The sequence below is a fragment of the Magnolia sinica genome, chromosome 15 (assembly GCF_029962835.1).
Source record: "Magnolia sinica isolate HGM2019 chromosome 15, MsV1, whole genome shotgun sequence".
Taxonomy (NCBI): Eukaryota; Viridiplantae; Streptophyta; class Magnoliopsida; order Magnoliales; family Magnoliaceae; genus Magnolia; species Magnolia sinica.
The window spans coordinates 67,069,650-67,091,620 of record NC_080587.1 but is presented as its reverse complement, the minus strand read 5'-3'; the positions used below and the strand labels follow the sequence as shown (position 1 = coordinate 67,091,620).

Below are 21,971 nucleotides of genomic sequence, written 5' to 3'. Positions count from 1 at the left end.
TATAGGATTGGCAAAAGACGTTGTGATCAAAATAGCAGATAATTGCAAATAGGGCAACATATTAAAATCTTATAAATCATATTCAACAACTTCTATATCACAACATGATTATCCAAAATATTCATCTAATAATTCCCACCATAAACAAGATATATCAATATTTATGATACCGTAAATCACAATAAGCCATAAAAGAGCTAAAAACTACAGGCTGAAAAGAACTTTCAAATGCAATTTCACATGAAAGTTGTGCATGCTGAGGATATTTGATCAGTCAGATTTTTTCTTTATGTGTTGCACTTAATGAAGATAGTGTTCGTATATACAATACCATCATTGATTCACATGGTTCCCACTATTTATGTTTTAAAGATTCTCTATAAAAGTGGCTCTCCTTTGTTTATACATGTATGGTGGTTGAAAAAGTTCCTCATATTTGTATCCCACCCTAATATCCTAGTTTTAAATAAATCCAGGATCAATCCTCATTGTTCACAAATGGTGAATATTAGTGGATACCTACTTGGTGTGGCACTACATATGACTTAATCTTGTTGTGTGTGATAGACTGACATTGTCAGTGACATAAACATAAAAACAATCAATAGGCTATCGCACCAGTGCATAACTTTAAGCCTTTTAGATGATTTGCATAGGTGGTCCAGAGAATACGTACAACAAATATATGTAAGATCCTAACCATTAGATGGTATATGAGGGTTCCAGATTATATGTTTGATCATAGTCTAATCATTCTCATTTATAGATATCAAGATCTAAAGTACTCTAACCATTCTCAGTTGGTGCATACGTTCCATTTTGTACATGTGGTCCAAAGAACCTATAGAACAAGTATCTATAAGATCCTGACCATTAGGTGGGTTATGATAATTCTAGATTATATGAGTCAGGGCCCACAAATCAGGTTAGTGTGGTTTCATTTTGGGCTATTCTAAATAAATAGATGCAACCGTAATTTGTAAATAGTTTTTCAAACAAAATTTGATTTCAAGATTGTTGGAATATGGAGTTTGAAAAATTATTTAAACAAAATAAATTTAAAATTAAAAATAAAAGAAGACTTATCGATTTATAGAAGTCGAGGCGTGACATGAGTCACTCTGCTTGAAATCGAATTTGCTCCCCTTGGACAACGTCCCAAGTGCAACAGGTTTCCAGAGCAATCGACCTCCAGGATACAACGACTATGACCCGGTCACAGCGGTGCACTCACTGTACACGGGCTCGAACCACTTTGTAGTCTTAATCCGAACTAGAAAACACTTAAACCATAGTTTTAATATAAAACAAACTTTTTTTTCTTTTAAAACAGATGAGAGAAAGTCTATTTATAGACTTTGTGAAGACACCCTTTCACAAAGGGTTGTGACTATTGGGTTTAAATCCAAATGGTGCGACCTTTAGGCTTCAAAAGACACAACTTTTCAAAACAAAAATTGAAAGGATATAACCTTTCAGTGAAAAGACACATTCGTAGGGCACATGCGCACCTATGGCCACAGCCATGATTTGTCCCAACGGATATTTTGAAACACTAAATTATTTTAAAATAATTTAAAATACAACAATACTAACATAGAGTAATATCATAGTGGGGCACACCCAAGCAGCCAAGCTATTTGCTCACATGGCCACTCAACCTGCCATTAATTAAAGAAATATAAAAGTAGTGGAATCATAATCATACGAGTTGTAGAGGTAGCTTTTTGAAAAGCTTTATAAAAAAGAAACTGAATGTAAATTCCATATTAATTACGTGTCTTTTTTTATATATATAATAAAATTCTCGATATTTGACTGCTAGATCGGCCAATCAACGGTGGAATTTGACAGGAAAGGTGCCCACCTTATCACAGCTGCGGTATGTTTTTCACCTGTTCTGGATTTTATACTATAAAGCCATCCCAAGAAAGATTTATGCATCACGCATTTAAAAGATTGCAAATTTTCAATGGCTCATATTCAAATCCAAGAGTCCAAGGTCAGGATCATGAATGAAGCATGATTATAGCATCATAGGTTTTGTAAGGCAGTAATACCAACATGAACGGTTCAGATCATCATCTAAGATGCAAACGTCCCATCATATCAACATTCCCCATCACCGAAAAGTGGGCCCCACTAGTAAAAACCGAAAACACAAGTGTATGCCGTGCAATTCCCAACCCTAGCATTGCATGATGCTTTATATATACAAGACAAGACAAGGAAGAGAACGAGAGGGAGCAGTGGCATTAGTAGGGAAGTGGGCCCACTAGCAGTAGGTCCCACAACAACAGTTATATTAGTGGAACTGCTACTGGCAGTAGTAGCAGGTTCATCCCACTGCCAGTGTTAGTAGTAGGAGCATTTGAGAGAAGAAGCAATGGGCAGCAATGAGGTAGTAACAAGGGTTGAATGTGGGTGCTGTGGCATGTGGGAGGAGTGCACCATAGGCTACATTGGGTGGGTCGAGGAGCGGTTCAGTGGCACGTGGGTGTGCAGCCTGTGCGAAGAGGCGATCAAGGACAAGCAGGTCCGGCTCGGAGTGGGCATCAAAGCGGCGCTGCGGCTCCATGCCACGTTCATGGAGGCTGCGAATGTCGACCCCACAGTCCAGATTGTGCGGTCCAAGATCGAGCTGCTCAAGAAGTTCATGTCCTCCAATTCTTCTAAGGAGAGAATCATTAATAGCTTATAGTTAGATGAGAGTAAGAAAGCACTTAACCCCGGTGGAAAGAAGGTAATTGAGAATGTATTTTGCACTTCTAACTTTGTTAATAGGTTGCATTGCATGTGTCTGAAATATTGAGAGAGAGAGAGAGAGAGAGAGAGAGAGAGAGAGAGAGAGAGAGAGAGAGAGTATTTTCATTGGCCATTGAGAACCTCTGTAGGTTGAGCTTTACCTACAACGAATTTGTGGGGCCCAATGTGATGTGTGCATGGCATGGAATCCGTGCATCATGTGCACCCACTCCTGTTCTCCAGGATACAAATTATGAGGCTGATAAAAAAAATTTGGTGGGCCACACCGTGTAAATTCATGCCTAAAACTTCTAAAATCATATGATAAACGTTGGGGCCCACCCAGTCTGGAAGGATTTTAATGGTGGGTGTCCCAATCAATCATTCCATATGGCGGGGGGCCACTTAAGCTTTGGATTGATCTAATCTTTGGAAGACAGGAAATTGAGGAAGCGCACATGATGGATGGATTGGATGTCCTGAAAACATCATGGTGGGCCCCACACATGGCATTGTAGGTTAAACACACTACAATAAAGTGGGCCATTACCGACTCTTTTTTTCGCCGATGACCAATACGAACTGCGGGCAAAGGTAAGAATCGTTGGGCTTCGTGTGGCTGCTGACGATAGAAGGAGATGAGCGCCACCGAAAGCGTGGTGTTAGGGGAACTCTTTGTGCTGATTAAAAGCAGCTGCTAGAAAAAGCTAAAAGAAACGAGCATTTTTCTTATGTCATCTCTCTTCCAGCGCGCTCCGCCCCCATTCTCTCTCTCTCTCTCTCTCTCTCTCTCAGCGCCCTCTTCCCCTAGTACCTTTCCCTCCCTCTCTCTCTCTCTACAACTTAGAGCAGATCTAGTTTGGATTTCCTTTAGCCTTTCCCCCTTCACTCATTTTTAGGGTTTTGAATATGGCTTGGAGCAAATCTAGTTGAGGTCGAAGCATTTGGTGGAGGGTTTCTTGTAGAAATTGCATTTTGTGAGAAGTCCTGTTTTTTGATTTTTTTAGGCGTTTAGAGTTATAGATCCGATTGGCATTGAAGTGCAAATTCTAGACGTGTTGAAGAAAGCAGAAGAGGAGTTCGATTTCCAGACGTGCAGGGGCCTAATTTTATCATGTGAGGTGGGTTTTTTCAAAAGGGTTTTGAAGATTCTCGAGAAGGACGAGCAAAAATCTATGGGGTGGAACTGGAAGAGGTTTTTAAGATATTTTTTGAAGTAAGTTTTGATCCTTGCAAGGAAGCTACTTCGTTCTTCTGATGATGTGTAATCCTCATAATAACTCTGTGATAGGCATTGGATTCTCATTTTCAGTTTTTAATTTTTAATTTTTTTTTTCCATTTCCTTATCCTAGAACTGAAATGCAGATGAACTGTTTGATCCTTGGCCCCAAGATATACAGCATACTCATTTTCAGTTTGTGTAATGTTCTGTTATCTAGACCATTTGTCAGCTGGGCCCCACTTTGGAAGGCCCATTGCTTGAAAAATTCTCCTGGATAGGACCATCCTAAGTTCAATAATTTGGCCAGTTTAGAAGTGAAATGCGGCAATGGTCCACATTCGGCTTTCAATCTAGGAGGGTTGGGAAGTGTGGTCCATCCACAGCAAGTCACATACCCAAGAATATATAAAGCATGCTTGAGTCTTCAAGTTAAGCTTCCTTTATTTCAGGTATCGTCAGATTTCAAGGAGTGGGGCCTAGGACTGGATATGAGCCCAAGTTTTTTGCTGATTTATTTGGGCTTATCAGGCCAAAATCTCTTTGAAATTCGTGTGTGTATGTGTGTGTGTGTGTGTGTGTGTGTGTGTGTGTGTGTGTGTGTGTGTATCACCATCAATGTAGAGATTTAGTTTATGTGTGTGGTCTCTTTACCTTTATTTCCTGAAACCTTGGCTGAGGAGAAGTCCTATGCTCAACTATGGCTATTATGATTAGATCTACTCATTTCTGGTTTTTCCTATGTAAAAGGGGACTTCACTTCTTTATATTTTATTGCGTCGATGCTTGTCCATTTCTGTGCACCCAACAATCCTGTATGCGGCTCATATAAAGATGATTTTTTTTTTCTTTCTAATTGTTTAGCACATTTCATTTTGGTTAACTTGCCATCTGAAGCTTATAGTTCAAGTTCTGTGATATTCTTACATTTGCAACTTCTTTTACTTTAACTTCTTTATTACTTACATATGCAATTTCTTATTTTCATTTTTTTGATAAGTATTATTGTTTAACACATTTTTTTGAATCATCTTCTCCACTAAACTTTCCTTTAATTGAGTACTGATCCCCACCAAACTTTCCTTTATGTTCCTATCTCAAGCTAAAAGAAAAGAATGGCCAATTGAGAAGCTGAGGAAGTTTGAGGTCCCCAAAGCTCCAAAATATATTTTCCTATCATTTGTCTAATGGGACATGCACTGATACACTGCCAACACTCTTATGTAACCTGTCTTGCTGCAGCAGAAAAAAAAAATGTAATTTCTCTCAAAATCCTCAAGCAAATTTCATTTATTTTTTATGTTAGTTTCATTTGATAGCATACAAAAGACACGTCTCTTCATTTTATACATTTTCTTGTGGAAGGTCTTTTCTTGTTTGACAGGGAACTTTATTAACACAAGGATCTCTAAAAACATGTTTTTCCAATCTGAGTTACAATCAAATTGTAGGACACTTTTTTTTGCCCTTATGTTTGTCATCCCCTGCTCAATGAATTGTTTTTTTGCATTAGAAGACTCACCAAATTCTAGTTATAAATGCAGTTGGAAAGAGACTACGAGTGTGTGTATTCACCTTTAAATAAAAAAAAATTAAAAAAAATCTGAAATGGTTTTCATTCATTTTCTCACAAATCCTCTCAAGAGTAGGCAAAATAGAGAAAAGACCCATTTCAGATTTTATTTTATTTTATTTATTTTTTTTTCTTTTTGAAACGAATGGTCTTTTTTTGGGTGAGAAAGAAACTTGTTGGTCTTTTCTGTTATGCATCATCTCAAACAAAATTGCATTTACTTGATACATTAGTCTGGGTATCAACCTTGCCACTGCAGATGTTATCATTCTCTATGAAAGTGATTGGTACATTTTCCATTCTGCTTTGCTAGTAGCATTTTAAATTAGTATTTTTTACTATCTAGCTTCATCTCTCTTATGTATATGCTAGTTTTTCCAGATTGAGAGAAAAATCAATTTGGTTTATGGTGGTAGAAGGAAGTGAAGGCTAATGGGTCTAATTTCTCATACTGTTTTTAATGGTGGATGCCATGCTGTTGGGTATATATTTTTTTCATTTGATCTACTTTTTTGTAGAAAAATAATGCCGCCTAGATGCCTAGCGATGTTGATAGCAATCAGGTTGTAGACCTTTATCCTATATATGCATTGACAGATGCAGGTGAAAACTTTGGAGCTCTATTATGAGCATCATTTCTTTGATTTCTATTTTCTTTCGAGAATTTTCATGGTGCTTGTGTTATTATTGTCAGGGCTCAAAGGAGAATATATATTCCTTACAACAACAAAACAAGGAAACTTGCAAAAGCTATGCCAAGAAAATATGGTAACATCCATAGATTTGTTGTAGAAAAACTTAACTTTGCCCAATCAAGTCGACCTAATCATATACCATCAAGACTTGGGGGTGAAAAAATCAATTTAGTCAAGACTTGAAAGAAACTCAACTTGACTCAACAAAACGAGGAAAGTTCACTGGTGCCCATTTAGTGGACTGACACGATTTCCATCGTCGTTTGAGTAAATGTCGTTGCCCATCTGTATTAGTTCATACTCCCATTATAGCCAATAAATCAAACCTTTGGAATTTGTACTTTCTATATCTAGTGACAAGCTCTGTTTTCCTATTAGATACATTTCATTGATGATCTTAGTAGATTTTCTTTTGGAAAGCGCTTTCATTTTTAACTCATTTTTCTTTTCTTATTTTTTTGGTGGCTGTGTTTCAGGATTCAAGCATTTGAAATGATGGCAATTGCTGTGGTAGGGAACAACCTCATATGTTTGTCTTTTCAGCCTTTAGACTTTTACTGCATGTCTGTCTTCAATTAGTTGGGTTTCCGGTGGTGCTATGTAGCTTATAATTTTCTACTATCATTTCGAATTATCTGCCATAGTGTTCTTGCACCTGCAAGTTATGACAAAAATCTGGATTGCATGTGGTCATATTACTGAAGAAGTCTTCCGAGTCAAAGCCTAAACAATTTGGGATATAAGATTTTTCGCTTTGTTATGAAAATGTTGTGCATTAGTGATGTATAATTTCCATTATTGGTTGGTATTAATGAGATGGTTGTTCATTAGTTTGACAGGTTTCCTTTGTTTGTGCAGCTATGACTTAAATAGTACCTAACCATCCCATTTTATAGGCTATTTGTTGGATGATTAGAATATATGATTTGTGTGTTTTTGAACTATGGTCCATTGTAGTGAAATGACACACTGTACAGATGGAGTACAAAAGCCTTGTGAGCGTACAGGTTGGGATGTTAAATCATTATTTGGATGCTCATTTCAGGTTTTGGTTTGTATCAGCATACAGGTTTGAAACGATTGTTTTGGTTGTTCATTCTGGATTTCACATTTACATATGTATACTGAATGTTTTATTTTTGCTACTCATTTTAGGTTAAGGTTTGTAACATCTTACACGTTTGAGCTCGGATGATAATTGTTTGTTTTGCCTAATCATTTTAGGTTTTGGTTTATAACAACTTAAAGATTTAGCTTAATCATCACAGGTTTAGTGTTAGCTTTTTCCTCGCTAGGTCCCAGGTTTTGATTGCCTGCGGGTTTTGATTTATCAACTATTTTCCTCTCTAGGTCCCAGTGCAGAATTCATGGGTTGTGGCCGTGTGCATGTTGTAAAGTTTAAGTGGTCTAGTATGGAAGTTCTTCTTCATCAGACTGATGCCCATGCCTCTAAAAGATTTGGATTTTAGGTACATGGAAAATATTTGTATATGTCTGGACACTGATAGCATAGTAGTTAGAATTTACAAACCAAGTCAGTTTGCTTTGCCCCCACACTTTGTAATGCCCTTTTGTTAAATCTATCTTACAGGCGAAAATATGAAAAAGATTGTGTTGAGGCTATAATGCCAGAGCTGCAAACATGTCTCCCAACACCCAATTAAGGTTGGCTTCTCATATTATTATTATCATTATTATTATTTTATTTATTTATTTATTTTAGGCAAGCATTCAACATTCTATGCTAGGCATCACTTTAGGTGGTCCCCACATTGTAAGGATTTTATAAGACTTTTGGCATGCAACTGGACGATTAAAATGGCATATAGCCAACAGGAAAACATTTTGTTCCATTGACCATACATGGTGGGATTCATTTTTTCCTCCTGTTTATTCTGTTATGAGAAATAGGGCTGGATTTTGGAGTGTGATGACTTTGATTTGTGGCCTTCACTAAATTTAATGTGATCAGTTAGACACTTTTTGGCTGGTTGATCGGATTCGATTGAAATATACTACTTCAGATATCATATGTTAAGTGAAGCATGCTTAGTACATTTTAAATTAAATTTTGTATTTCAAATAGATGTTGCTACGGCTGAAGGGTGTTACGTACCACTGACAGTTCGTGCATACTATATCTATTTTGATAAGTTGCATTACTGGGGTGTTGTAATTTTACATTTCATTTGATTTCTCATAGTTTGCAGTTGGGAATCTATAACAGGAAAGAAAAACATGGATACTCAAAGGTCAATATTGACTTTTAGGCTGAATTCAAATGTTGGAGTGAATTAAGTAGTGAACATTCATGCTTTAAAAAAAAAAAAAAAAAAACTTTCAGCTTAATAAAAAAGTTAATGGGTGCTTCCAGGTCATTCATAATGATGAAGTTGCATTGACATTGCAGCGTGTTGCTTTTGAGTGGGTCAGGACATATGACCAGTTGTAGTTGATCATTTCTCTTGTCAAATACCTTGAACTAGAAGAAAAGTAGAGAAGGTGTTAAATGCTTTACAGATTCAATGTAGTGAGAACTTGGAAGGAAATTAGTAAAATATGGGCCAGATACGTAATAATTGGTAGGTATCATTTTGAACTTCTACACACACTTGGATACTCTCATATCTCACTTTTTGGAAATTGGGTATTGCTGGTATTCTCAATTGGGTCTTGCATTTTGAATGTCTATATGCACTTGAACTCTCCTAAATCTGTTTTTTCGGGTATTGCTGGTTTTCTCAACTAGTTGTTGCATTTTTTTATTTTTTATTTTTGATATGGAGTATGAATGTTCTTCTCATCATAAACAAGAGAAACGGTTTTGAATGCTTAATTGATGTATGAGTCTTCTCCTTGTGGTTTCTTTTCTTGCTTTGTCAAATCTATGGATTTATGGGGGGTTGGAATTGGTAAATCCACAGGTTCTGTAAATCTTGACTATAAAACAAGTTGAGGAGATTTGAAATCTATGGATTTCACTAATCCATGATCCTGATCCCTCACCCAAAACAACTTAATATGCATAATCAACCTTCATAGGCTTCCTGGTCTTGTTTGCAGATTAGATTAGGCTTTTAGGCCCATGACATGGAGATGCAACTTTTGCGTCCTGAGTCCATGATTTGGAGATAGCAGTTTCTTCAGATGGTTAAACAGCAACAATTTGCATTCTACAACCAGAATCTTCCAATCCATGGGAACTTTTGGTTCATTGGCTAACCATGACCAAGCCCAGCATATTAATGGATTGTATCACTAAACCATGGCCCCACTTGCATAAACTAAAAACCCAAATGTGTTGTATTTAAAAACCAAGTTGAAAAATTGGTGGGAACACATCACACTAAAAGTCCTTTAAAGAAGAACATGTATGTTTTCCTCATTAGAGAGTTAAAACTACAATTCATGCATTAATTTTGAATTCTTTCCTCTCTAGCTTTTCTTAATATACTGATGAAGGCATTGCCTTCTCTTTTTGTGATTGGTTCATATTTAAAGATCTTTCTGGTGTTATTGTTACAACCCAGGCTGAAAATGTAAAGATTCTTCTTTTGTGGGTCACAGATATCTGATGTGGTTGATGAGGAAGTCTGCAAGATGGATGAAAGTTCAAGGAAGGGAGTCCTGTTCCAGTTCATGTTCTTGGCTTTAGGCATCTATAAGGATTGACAATGGATGTTTTAAAGGTAACCTAGTTTATTTTCCCCTAGAATAGCAAAAAGTGTGTTTGGTCCGGTCACATCCACTATTGGTCCATTAGATCAGCAGTTTGGATTATCTACATGGACCCCACTTCTCCAAAATCAATGGTCATAGTATTACTCTAGAAAAAATTTATACAGATTGTCAGTGGCCATGACCTATATAGCTACCAATTTAATCCGTAGTAAAGTTTTAAAGAGCTATGGTGCCAATAGCTACGGTCATACTGTTTGCTAGTCATCTTTAGCTACGGATGTTATCCGTAGCTTTTGACAATGTAGCGGCGGCCAGCACAACTGTCAACAAAGGTCCTGACTGCCGGTAAAGCCTTTACCGACTGAGGCTTTACCGGCTGTTAGCTGACCACGGGCAAAGGATTTGCCGGTGGTTTTCTGGGTCTTTACTGGCAGTTTTGACCGCCGGTAGAGGCCAGTTTTCTTGTAGTGACATAACTTCCAAAGTTTTGTTAAGTATTTGGTTGGATGACTCGGATCCAAGCTTTGTAGGTATGGCTGTGGTCGTCCCAGACGGTTCCTAGACCATTCTATTCGGATTTGGTCTTCCATTGTCCTGAGTCCAGCGCTCGGTCTTGTTTTTATGACCCAAATATGATTTGTATTGTGTACATATGAATTTAAGCTGTCTGTCGATTTCTTTCTGACTTTTACGACCCAAATATGATTTGTATTGTGCACATATGAATTTAAGCCATCTGTCAATATTTCTTTCTGACCAACTAGTTTATTTAGCACACAGGTCGCATCTAGTGATTTTATTAGGCTAATGTTTGACCTTTCTAATTACTAGCTTGGATCTTTTATACAATGTTCCTATGTGTGGGAGGCCAAGAAGTGTGGTAGATCGAGATCATTTATCATTCTTCATTTTTAAACAACACAACCAATAAAAGCATGCACTAGCTTTTAATAGTCAAATACACAATCCCATAGTACACAAAAACAACAATGCCAAACACTAACAAACTACTTTTGGAGCATTCCAAACACTCTTATGTGTAAACCCTAAATGACACTCATAGTTGAAAACTGAAGAAAAGAGAGAAAAGAAGAGCATGGAAACAAAACACCTTGATGTCAACACACACAAAGTACGATTTTTCCTACACAATTCCATTTAATTATGGAGCATCGATTGGGCCAGAAAGGTAAATGAGGAAGGTCCGATAGTCGCCTGATGTATTGGATTGTATTGCATCCCGCAACGACTTCCCATCTATCTTTGCGTATTCATCTTTTATATAGTTCATGTCGATCTCAGCCCTTGTCACCATTACCCTTATCAACGTTGTGTCCCTTGTCCCCAAGCCTTTCATGGCCTCGTACAACACCTGAGAAAATTTTAGATGAGATTGAACTATTTAGGGTGGTGGATATACATAGGACAATAGTTTGGGCTACCACATCTTGTTTTTGGACCCAGTCATGGACCAGGCTTGGGTCTAATTGCATAGTAAATGCACACATATCTACTAAAACATGTATGGTGTGATACCTCGGCAAAGTACTTGGCAGGATTCTCAGCACATCTTAAGAGTGTAAGAAGTCCAAACTTGAAATTTCCAGATGTTTCGTTCTCTACGGCCTACAAAGGAAGGAATTTACTTGAGAATTATCAGAAAATGAAGATAAAAAAGGCATGTATTTCCGTAGAATAGTATTCATGTTGTTTCACAAGTAGTAGTATAAGTTATAGTGCTCCTAGTTGCCTAGGTTTAGTTAGATGGTCCAATCAATCAATCTGAACTATCCATCAAGTCCTTAATTAACATACTTCAGGTTGCCAAATCTGATAACTGCAGGTGTAATGAAAAAATTGACTAATTTTTAAGCAAGGTGAACCTCATTGTGGGGCCAACCTTTTGGATGGGTAGATTGTTGCATACACTTGATAGGATGCAAGTTACCCATGTGTTGGATAGTTAGTAGTCCAACTGGTTGGACGTGAGATCTCTTTAACACTTGTGAGTGCGTGTGGTCACAGACATATACATATGTAAATATGCATGTGTGTACATACACATGTATGCATGTTGATGTAGGATAAAGTTAAGGACAATCACGTGTATGGCTAGGATTGAAAGAAATGTTACTTGAAAGTTCGATGCATTATAACTTGTGATGACCACAACTTTGTGACTGGTTATACGTTCCGTGCATATGATCTATCATTTAAAAGATATCAATGAAGCCAATGCCATGGGACATTTGACTATCAAACGTGTTTGTCAAAATAAGACAATTGAAGGGTTAATTTTAAGTTTTTAGTAACATGTTACTAGTTTTAGTCAATTATAGTTTTTACTATTTTAGGGTTTGAAGATTCTTGGAATATCTTAAAGTTCTTATTGGAGTTATGTAAAAAAAGTTAATTCAATTTATAAGTTAACTACTATTTTTAATAAATTTACTATTTATGGAAAAATTTATTATTTCAAGAAAATTATGAATTTAGGGTTCAAGGCTTATATAAGTATTATAAAAGTGCTTTGGAAACATTCTTAATTTCATTAATAATATCACTCTTATTTCTCAAATTTTAGAGATTCTCGCCTCTTTGTGGATTTAACGCTATTTTTACAAAGAATATGGTGATCTTTTCTCTTTTATCTAAGTGCGGGCAAAGCGAGTTTTTTTTTTTATATTATTATTAGAGTGATGTTTTTTCTTGGGTAATGACGTCTAATAATTGATCGGGTATCAACAATCCTACGAGAGGTGTTATGAAGAATTAAGTATTATCTTAGGCAAAGTGCAAAGCGTTTTAACAAGAATTTTTGATAATCAATGCAATAGATAAAAAAATGATTATTTTATTGACTGAGCCTATGCTTGCAAACATATTTGTGATAACAAATTATCCACAATCATTGAAGGGGCTCGTGGGCCATTAGTTTGTGGCCAAATTCCTTTTAGTCAAGGGAAAGGGATTGAGTAAGTTTAGAAGTGATTTATTATTTTAGGGAAAATATTATTTCAAAAAAGTTATAAATTTAGGATATGCGGCTTATATAAGTCATATGAAATGACTTTATAAACAGACTTTTATCAATAATATTACTTTAACAAAAAAATTATAATGATTTCTCCCTTCTTGTGGATTTAAGGGTGATTTTTGAAAAGAAGCATCTCTTAGCATGTGCACAGTTGAATGTCTTACTTGTTCAATTATTATTATTATTATTTTAGAAAAAGCAAGCAAGAAGTAACTCTCTTATTATCTACCCAAAGTAGAGCCCAAAAGAGATTAAAAAAATAAAAATAAAAAATAAAAAGAAAAGAAAAGAAAAAGAAAGAGGGCTAGAACCCTTAGAAGAAAAGAAAAAAGAAAAAGAAAAGAAAATGAGCACACCCCAAGTTTGAGGGGGAAAAAAGAAGAAAAGAAGAAGAAAATGAAACAGAAAGAAGCCACCCAAAACATGAGGGCAAACACTAAATTATTATACTTTTAAGTAATTAAGAAACTGCATTTATCTCCACAAATTATACTTTCATGGTAAAATTCATTTATTGAATGAAAAATCTTTTAAGAGTAAACCTTAAAAATTCATTTATTGAACCAAAAGTCTTTTAAAAGAAAAATCCTAAAAATTTTAGGAGCTTTTTCCTAGTTATTATTGTTATTGTCATCATTCAAGCCTTAGTGCCCAACTAATTGGGGCTGGCTACATGTATCTTTTAACATTCCACTTTGTCAAGGGTCATAACTTCAGCTAAACCGTAGGTCATCAAGGCTTTATTACTATCTCCGCCCATTCCCTTTTGGGCCTTCCTCCTACCCTTTTCGAAGCTCCAACTTGAACTAACTCACTCCTAATTGACGCAGCTCTAAGTCTTCATTGCACATGACCAACCATAGCAATCTATTTTCTCTCATTTTGTTACCTATTGGTGCTACTCTTAAGTTCTTTCAAATGCATTCATTTATAATTCTATCATTTCTCGCTTTTGCACTCATCTATCTCAACATCCACATTTAATTTATGCTCATCCTATGAACATGTTGTTCCTTAATTACCCAACATTCTGCCTCATAAAGTGTAGTTGTTCTTATAGTTATCCTATAAAAAAATTTCCTTTATTTTGATTGGTACATGACAACCGCATAAAACACTAGAGGCACATCTCCATTTCTTCCACCCAACTTGAATAATATGGCCAACAGCCTTTACAATCCCTCCACTCTCATGAGCAATCAATTTAGGATATCGAGAGTGTTCTGTTTAAGAAACTTTTTGGTCAATAATCTTAATTATTTCCTTATTTCTACTCTTATTGTTATTACAATTGTACTCTTATGTACTTTTTTTAAAAAAAAAAATCTGGCTAATTTTATATCTTTTAAATTCTAAACATATTGTGGTGGGAACATTTGTTGCAAATGAACAATCACACAAGAGATCAATCACGACAATATTTTATTAATAATTTTTGTGTTTTAATGGTAACACTATAATACTAAGTAATACAACCATACTATCAAGAAAGGTAACAAAATGTGCATTTTTCCTCATATGCAAAGTATCCTTTATCAACATGTTGTTTACTTTTTCCAACACTAAAAACATAAGTTAAGGGAAAGAAGGAAAAAATCTAATGATTAAATTTTGTAAAACAATATGTTTCTACAACAATATAGTTTTACATTAAGGAATTACTAAAAATATAATTAATTTTATATTTCCATCATTCCCATCATTTAATAAAACACTAAATAATGCTGATTAATAAACTTTTAAAAGAAAAAAATGGTAGAGAAAGGTACCTTTGCAAGTGAGTTCCCATACAAATGCTGATAAACAGAAGCGACTGCAGCTAAATGGGCTCTATTCCTTTGGGTGAAAATGTGGATAAAAGTCTTCTCATCTGTTCCCCATTTACCTTCTCCTTCCTTATATAGCTTTTTAGCATCCTCTTCCGCCAATGATTGATTGGCCACCGTTCCCTCGTCACGCTCGGCATTTAAACATGCAATTAACAACTTCATGATAAAATAAATTTTATTATATTAGTTTTTTAAAAAGTCATGAAATTATCTCCTACATCATTAAATGATTAAAAGTATTTGTTTTGATAGAACGTGGGGCCATGGCACATGTGTCAAAATCAAGGTTATTGATAAGTTATTATGCACTGCGAATATACATCAAAATCAAGTAAGGCTACTCATCAAGGGGAGCCAATTAGGTGTTACTACCCTTACTGTGGGGCCCACCTTGATGGTGTATTGTATATCCATACCGTCTATCCATTTTTCATCCCATTTTAGGACGTGTCCCAAAAATTAAGCAGATCCAAATCTATGGTGGACCACACCACAAGAAACAGTGGAGATTGAGTGCCCACCATTAAAACTTCCTAGGCCCATTGTAAGAAAATCCGTAATGTTTATTTTCCATCCAACCCATTGATAAGGTCAACCAGGGCTGGATGAACGGAAAATACAAAGATGAGCTTGATCCAAAACTTCGTGGCCTACAAAAAGCTTTTAATGGTCATTCACCACTTTTTTCACTGGTGTGGTCCACTGGAGATTTGAATATGTTTAAGTTTTGGGATAACATAGTAAAATAAGCTGAAAAAACTAGATGGACGGCGTAGATATACAACACATTCATCAAGGTGGGCCCCACATGGTAAGGATAACACTCTTCTAAGGTGTTACTTGCGTAACACCTAATTTGCTCCCAGTTTGACCAACCTAATTATTGGACGAATGCTAATTTTTTTAAGGTCCATGTATGTTTATAATGTTATCTTAGCTAATGAATAGCATCGATCTATGAAACGTGCTCTGGCTGTTGAGATGTGGAGCCACATCCGGACAGGGCCGCTCAACCAGTCAAGTGGTCTACTCGACCGGTCGAGTGGCCCACTCGATTAGTCAAGGGCTGGCTCGACTTAAAGTCCAGCAAGCATAAGTTTTTTGGTTCCGAGATGCTCCACCGGTCGAGGCCCATGCTCGACTTGTCGAGGGTCTGCTCGACCAGTCGAGGTTACGCAGATTTGTTTTGCGGATTTGATACGGACTGCGGAAATTTGAGTCGGTTTCGCAAGGATGCGGAAGGGAAGTTGCCTAAACTATAAATGGGGGTCCCTAGGGCTTTTCTAGGGTGATGAGAGTTATTCAAAAGTGTAGGCAAAGGGTTTTCTCTATACATCTAAAGGGAAAAGGTTAGTATATTGCTTGTAATCTTGTTTTCTTCATAGTGAAAGTTTTGTACCGTGGTTTTTTACTCTTAGTGGGGTTTTTTCACGTATATCTTGTCTTATGGTTTGTTTGGAATGTTTTGACTCTACTTCTAAATTATATTTCTTTCTGTTTATCATTTGTGTGTGAGATCGGAGATTGGATCTCGATTCACTAGTGTTGTTGGCGTGCTGCACAACAACTGGTATAAGAGCTATTGGTTTAGTTCAAGTGGGAGCGATGATGGAAGAAGGGAAGACTCGAATTGAAAAGTTTGATGATTCAAACTTTACCTTCTGGAATATGCAGATAGAGGATTATCTGTATCAGAAGGACCTCTATATTCCTCTAGTAGGAAAAGAGAAGAAACTAGAAAAGATGACAGATGATGAATGGTTTTTATCAGATCAGAAGACTTTAGTAACGATCTGACTCTCTTTGTCTAAGAGCGTCGCCTTCAATATATCCAAGGTGAAAAACACAAAAGAATTAATAGAAGCCCTAGCTATGATGTATGAAAAACCATCAGCATCTAACAAGGTTCATCTTATAAAACGGTTATTCAATATGAAGATGTCAGATGGTGGGAGCGTGGCTGAACATCTAAACGAGTTCAATACAGTCACGAGCCAGTTGGAATCCATTGGCATTATTTTTGAGGACGAGGTCAGGGCATTATTGATCTTGTCTACTTTGCCAGACAGTTGGGATGGTTTGGTGATTGCCGTGAATAATTCTTCAAGGTCAAAAAAACTGAAATTTTATGATGTGGCTGGTCTAATTCTCAGTGAAGAATCTAGAAGAAAGACATCAGAAGTTTTAGGGGATTTAATAAATGTTCTAAACGTTGAAGGAAGATGAAGATTGCTAAACAAAAGAGTCAATAAATAACGACGTTCTAAGTCAAGGAAGAAGTCCAAGGGACCGAAAGACAAAGACGGGTGTTAGCATTGTGGAAAAAAATGGCATATGAAACATGATTACAGGGCGCTTAAGAAACAAGAAGGAAGCTCTCAAGGTGAGAAGGATTCAGTGAATCTATCTGAGGAGAGCGACACAGAGGCGTTGATCTTGTCTCTTGATGCGAGAAATGAGTCTTGGGTCATAGACTCGGGTGCTTCGTTTCATGCTACTTCATGTAAAGAAGTTCTGCGTGATTATATGTCAGGTGACTTCGAGATAGTTTACCTAGGTGATGATGAGTCATGCAGTATTATTGGAAAGGGAGACGTCATATAAATCAGAAAGATGGAACGGTTTTGAAATTGAGGGATGTCAGACATGTACCGAGTTTGAAATGGAACTTGATCTCAATGGGACAGTTGGCCGATACCGGATATGTGACGACCTTCACCAGTGATTCCTGGAAGATTACAAAAGGTGCCTTGGTGATATCTCGAGGTAAGAAGGAAGGTATTTTGTACGTAACTTGAGGATCATATAGTTCACTCGCAGTCGCATCAACTGGATGAATGGGAAGTTATGGCATCAGAGGTTGGGAAATATGAGTGAGAAGGGAATGAAAGTGTTATTGTCAAAAGAAAAGCTACCAGGGCTGAAGTCTATTGACTTGAAATTCTGCGAGGACTGCGTGTATGGTAAGCAAAAGAGGGTAAGTTTCAAAAAAACAGGATGTACTCTAAAGACACATCTATTAGAGCTTGTACACACTAACGTGTGGGGACCGGCATAAGTATCATCTCTTGGTGGCTCATGTTATTTTGTTTCTTTTATTAATGATGCTAGCAAAAAACTGTGGGTCTATTTCTTAAATCATAAATCTGATGTATTTGATGTATTTAAGAAGTGGAAAGTAATGGTAGAAAACGAGACAGGTAAAACAGTAAAATGTCTCAGATCAGATAATGGAAGAGAGTACTGTGATAAGGGGTTTGAGGAGTATTGTGCAGGGAATGGAATCAAACATTAGAAAATGATTCCAAGGACACCTCAGCAGAATGGTGTGGCTAAGCGCATTAACAAGACCATTCTTGAGCGCGCTAAGAGCATGAGGTTACATGAAGGGTTGCCCAAGACCTTTTGGGCAGATGCTGTGAATACTGTCACGTATCTCATCAATAGAAGTCCCTCAGCACCATTAGATGGTGGGCTACCAGAAGAAATGTGGACTGGGAAAGAAGTGAACCTTGTACATCTCAGAGTGTTCGGTTGCACTTCATATGTTCACATTGATGCAGAGCACAAAAACAAGCTGGATGCAAAGTTCAGGAGGTACACATTTATAGGCTGCAGGCAGCATGATTTTAGCTAAAGGTTTTGGGATACAAAAAATAGAAAAATTATCAGAAGTAAAGACGTAGTCTTCTATGAAAAAGTGATGCATAAGGAGACTGTGCAGCAAAATAAGGTCGAGGAAAAAGAATTCATAGAGTTTGAAGAGTTACCGGACATGGGTGTTACAGTGCCACAGGATGATCACGCACAGGAGCATTATGAGTTAGAGCCATATACACCGGTTGTGAGGAGGTCTACTCGGGAGAGGAGACTCACGATTCGATACTCACTCTCCTTACATTATCTACTACTGACAGATAATTGTGAACCAGAGTGTTTTGAAGAGGCATTACAGTCAGATACATGGGTTAAGTGAGAGTAGGCCATGGATGATGAGATGGACTCTCTTGAGTCTAATCGTACATGTGAGCTAGTCACTCTACCTAAAGGTAAGAAAGCTTTTCATAACAAGTGGGTTCAGAGACTGAAGGAGGAGCACAATGGTTCGAAACAGTATAAACCTAGATTGGTTGTGAAAGGGTTTCAACAAAAGGCAGGTATCGATTTCACTAAAATATTTTCATCGGTAGTGAAAATGTCTACGATTTGCATGGTTTTGAGTATAGTAGCTATAGAGGACTTACATCTAGAGCAGCTCGATGTTAAGACAGCTTTTCTTCATGGGGACCTTGAGGAAGAGATATATATGCATCAGCCAACAGGATATGTGGCACCAAGGAAGGAGAACAAGGTGTGTAGACTGAAAAAAAGTATATATGGCCTGAAGCAGGCCCTGAGGCAGTGGTACAAGAAGTTCGACAGTTTCATATCGAAAAATGGTTATAGGAGATGTCATCTAGACCACTGTTGCTATTTGAATAAGTTTGATATGTCGTACATCATCTTTCTTCTGTATATTGATGATATGCTTGTGGCCGAATTAAGAATGAAGGACATCTCAGATCTCAAAAGACATAAGGAAAAAGAGTGATAGGGAAAACAAAAAACTAGTTTTGTCACAGGCAGAGTACATAGCCAAGGTACTTGATCGATTCAATATGGGGGGTGCTAAGCCGGTTAACACTCTATTAGCCAATTACTTCAAGCTTTCTAAGGAGCGAGGTGCGAAGACGCGGAAGGAACGAGACTACATGGCTAAAGTCCCACACACGTCAGCTATTGGGAGTCTTATGTATGTTATGGTGAGCACGAGGCTAGACATTACTCAAGCAGTGGGAGTTGTTAGTAGGTTCATGAACAACCCCAGGAAGGAACATTTGGAAGTTGTGAAGTGGATCCTCAGATACCTGGTAGGTACTGTGGATGTAGGGCTGTGTTATAGAGGATCGGAAATCAAGCTACAAGGCCATGTAGATTCAGATTTGGTAGGAGATATCGACAACAGAAGAAGCACTACAGGCTGTCTTTACTCTGGATAGTGTTGTAGCCAGTTGGGTCTCTCAGTTACAGAAGATAGTATCTATTAGTACAACGGAAGCAGAATATGTTGTAGCTACAGAAGCATACAAGGAGATGGTATGGATGCAAGGTTTCATGGAAGAGTTGGGTAAGAAGCAAACAGATTGCAAGATGTACAGTGATAGTCAGAGTGCAATACTCTTTGTTAAGAATTCAGCCTTTCATTCAAGGACTAAGCATATTGACATCAGATATCACTTCATACGTTCGTTACTGGAAGATGGATCGATTGCTATGGAGAAGATTCATACAAGTGAGAATCCTACGGATATGCTAACCAAAGCGGTCACACAAGAGAAGATGAAGCTTTGTTCAGCTTTGATTGGTCTTCAGGCTTGAAGAAGGGGAGGTGGTGCACTCCAGATGTAGAAGACGAAGGTTTATGGTGATGTATCTCTAAGTGGGATATTGTTGAGATGTGGAGCCACATCTGGACAGGGCTCCTCGATCGGTCGAGTGGCCCACTCGACGGTCGAGGGCTGGCTCGACTCAAAGTCTAGCAAGCATCAGTTTTTTAGTTCCGAGGTACTCGACCGTCGAAGCCCATGCTCGTCCGGTCGAGGGTCTGCTCCTTGCAAAAGGGAAGTTGCCTAAACTATATATAGGGGTCCCTAGGGCTTTTTTAGGGTGATGGGAGTTATTCAAAAGTGTGGACAAAGGGTTTTCTCTATACATCTAAAGGAAAAATGTTAGTATATTGCTTGGAATCTCGTTTTCTTTAGTGGAAGTTTTGCACCGTGGTTTTTTACCCTTGTTGGGATTTTTTCACATATATCTTGTCTTGTGGTTTGTTTGGAATGCTTTGATTCTACTTCTAGAATATATTTCTTTCTGTTTATCATTTTTGGGTGAGACCAGAGATTGGATCTCGGTTCACTAGCGTTGTTGGCGTGCTGCGCAACTCCAGCCACAGAGATTTCTAACATGTATTCATCCCCTCACATTAAGGTCCCTCCTTGAATCATGGCCCACTAAAGAAGGAGAAAATATCTGATGCTCCAGCGGTGTAATGGAGGAGATTTGGTGCTAAGAAATTGCATACATGGCACATAAATAATACAAAATTAAACTATCCCAATTATTGGTCCCACTTTCAATGCATAATGAATATAAAGTACGCCTCATAGGATTATTCGACTTATATTGGATGGTTAAAAATGAAAATATCTAACTATCCTATTTCAACACAGAAGTTTCCACTAATCATAAGTTAGAATTGTTCAACCAATTTTATCTTAATATTGTGAATTATAGAATGTGGGTTTCACAATTTAGTCTGTTATTTTATTAATTATGGCATTGTAAACTTTTTGATTTCCTATCAAGTGCCATATTCTACCAGATTATCAAATAAATCAAATAAAATGCTCTGACTGAGCTTGGGTTGGAGTATCAAACTCAAGGGCCATGCTCAGGTTCAAACTTAAGGCCCGTTTCTCAATCGGGCTGGGTTCAGACTCTGTACAAGAACATGTCAGCCTTGGCCGAGTGTGGCCCATTAAGGTTTGTAAGGGAAATTTTATAACACGCACAATACATAAAAATCATCGTCTACTCATGTTATTTCTCTAACCCATGCCTTCCATCACACACACACACACACACACACACACACACTCACTCTCTCTCTCTCTCTCTCTCTCTCTCTCTCTCTCTACTTGCTCCAACCATACCAACCCTCATGATCTGGCCTGGGCCCAACATAAACACTTCGGCTGAGCTCACTCGGCCTAGACTATTTTGTCTTGTCATGGTTCTTAAGTGAGCTCACACTTATGTTGAATAATATGGGTCGGGCTTAGATAGAGCTTGGCCCTGCCCGAACCCAGCCGGCTGACAATCCCAACTACAATATGTAAAGTGACACATGAAAGACAATCATCTAATTGCATGATTACCGACTTAATACACAAGCAATGGTGGATGGACATCGACAAGACTGGACCCTCCAAATCTTGGGCTCCAATATAGATGGAAGGTAGCACAAAACTACATTGATTATCTAGAGCATTCTATTCAGCCGTTAAACTCATTCTTAGTTATTTTCAAGACATGATTCATCCAAAGTGGGGCCCAAGATTTGGATGATTTAGATATTCTTATATATATATA

General features: G+C 37.4%; 2 protein-coding genes and 1 long non-coding RNA gene across 4 annotated transcripts in view; 2 read left to right on the top strand and 1 right to left on the bottom strand.

The window, feature by feature from the left end:
* The first annotated feature begins 2,386 nt into the window (after positions 1-2,386).
* On the top strand, positions 2,387-2,701 carry LOC131226971 (uncharacterized). Its single transcript, XM_058222662.1, has one exon. It carries the CDS (start codon positions 2,387-2,389, stop codon positions 2,699-2,701), a length of 315 nt encoding a protein of 104 aa, XP_058078645.1.
* Positions 2,702-6,548: 3,847 nt separating this feature from the next.
* Positions 6,549-7,798, top strand: LOC131227093 (uncharacterized). The gene is made up of 3 exons (XR_009162068.1): positions 6,549-7,240; positions 7,458-7,501; positions 7,584-7,798. It is a non-coding gene; the product is annotated as an uncharacterized LOC131227093 (long non-coding RNA).
* Positions 7,799-10,790: 2,992 nt separating this feature from the next.
* LOC131227573 (annexin D5-like) overlaps positions 10,791-21,971 on the bottom strand; it is a 28,513-nt gene continuing 17,332 nt past the window's right edge. For both annotated transcript variants that reach the window (XM_058223385.1, XM_058223386.1), the window contains 3 exons: positions 14,721-14,936; positions 11,451-11,540; positions 10,791-11,286 (listed from right to left, as the gene is read on the bottom strand). In XM_058223385.1, the coding sequence (XP_058079368.1) occupies positions 11,077-11,286; positions 11,451-11,540; positions 14,721-14,936 (516 nt within the window). In that variant the 3' untranslated portion in view covers positions 10,791-11,076. The remainder of the gene's footprint in view (positions 11,287-11,450; positions 11,541-14,720; positions 14,937-21,971) is intronic.

What these genes read in the sequence shown, in the direction of transcription:
- LOC131226971 (XM_058222662.1), top strand. Translation starts at nt 2,387, where the DNA reads ATGGGCAGCAATGAGGTAGTAACAAGGGTTGAATGTGGGTGCTGTGGC.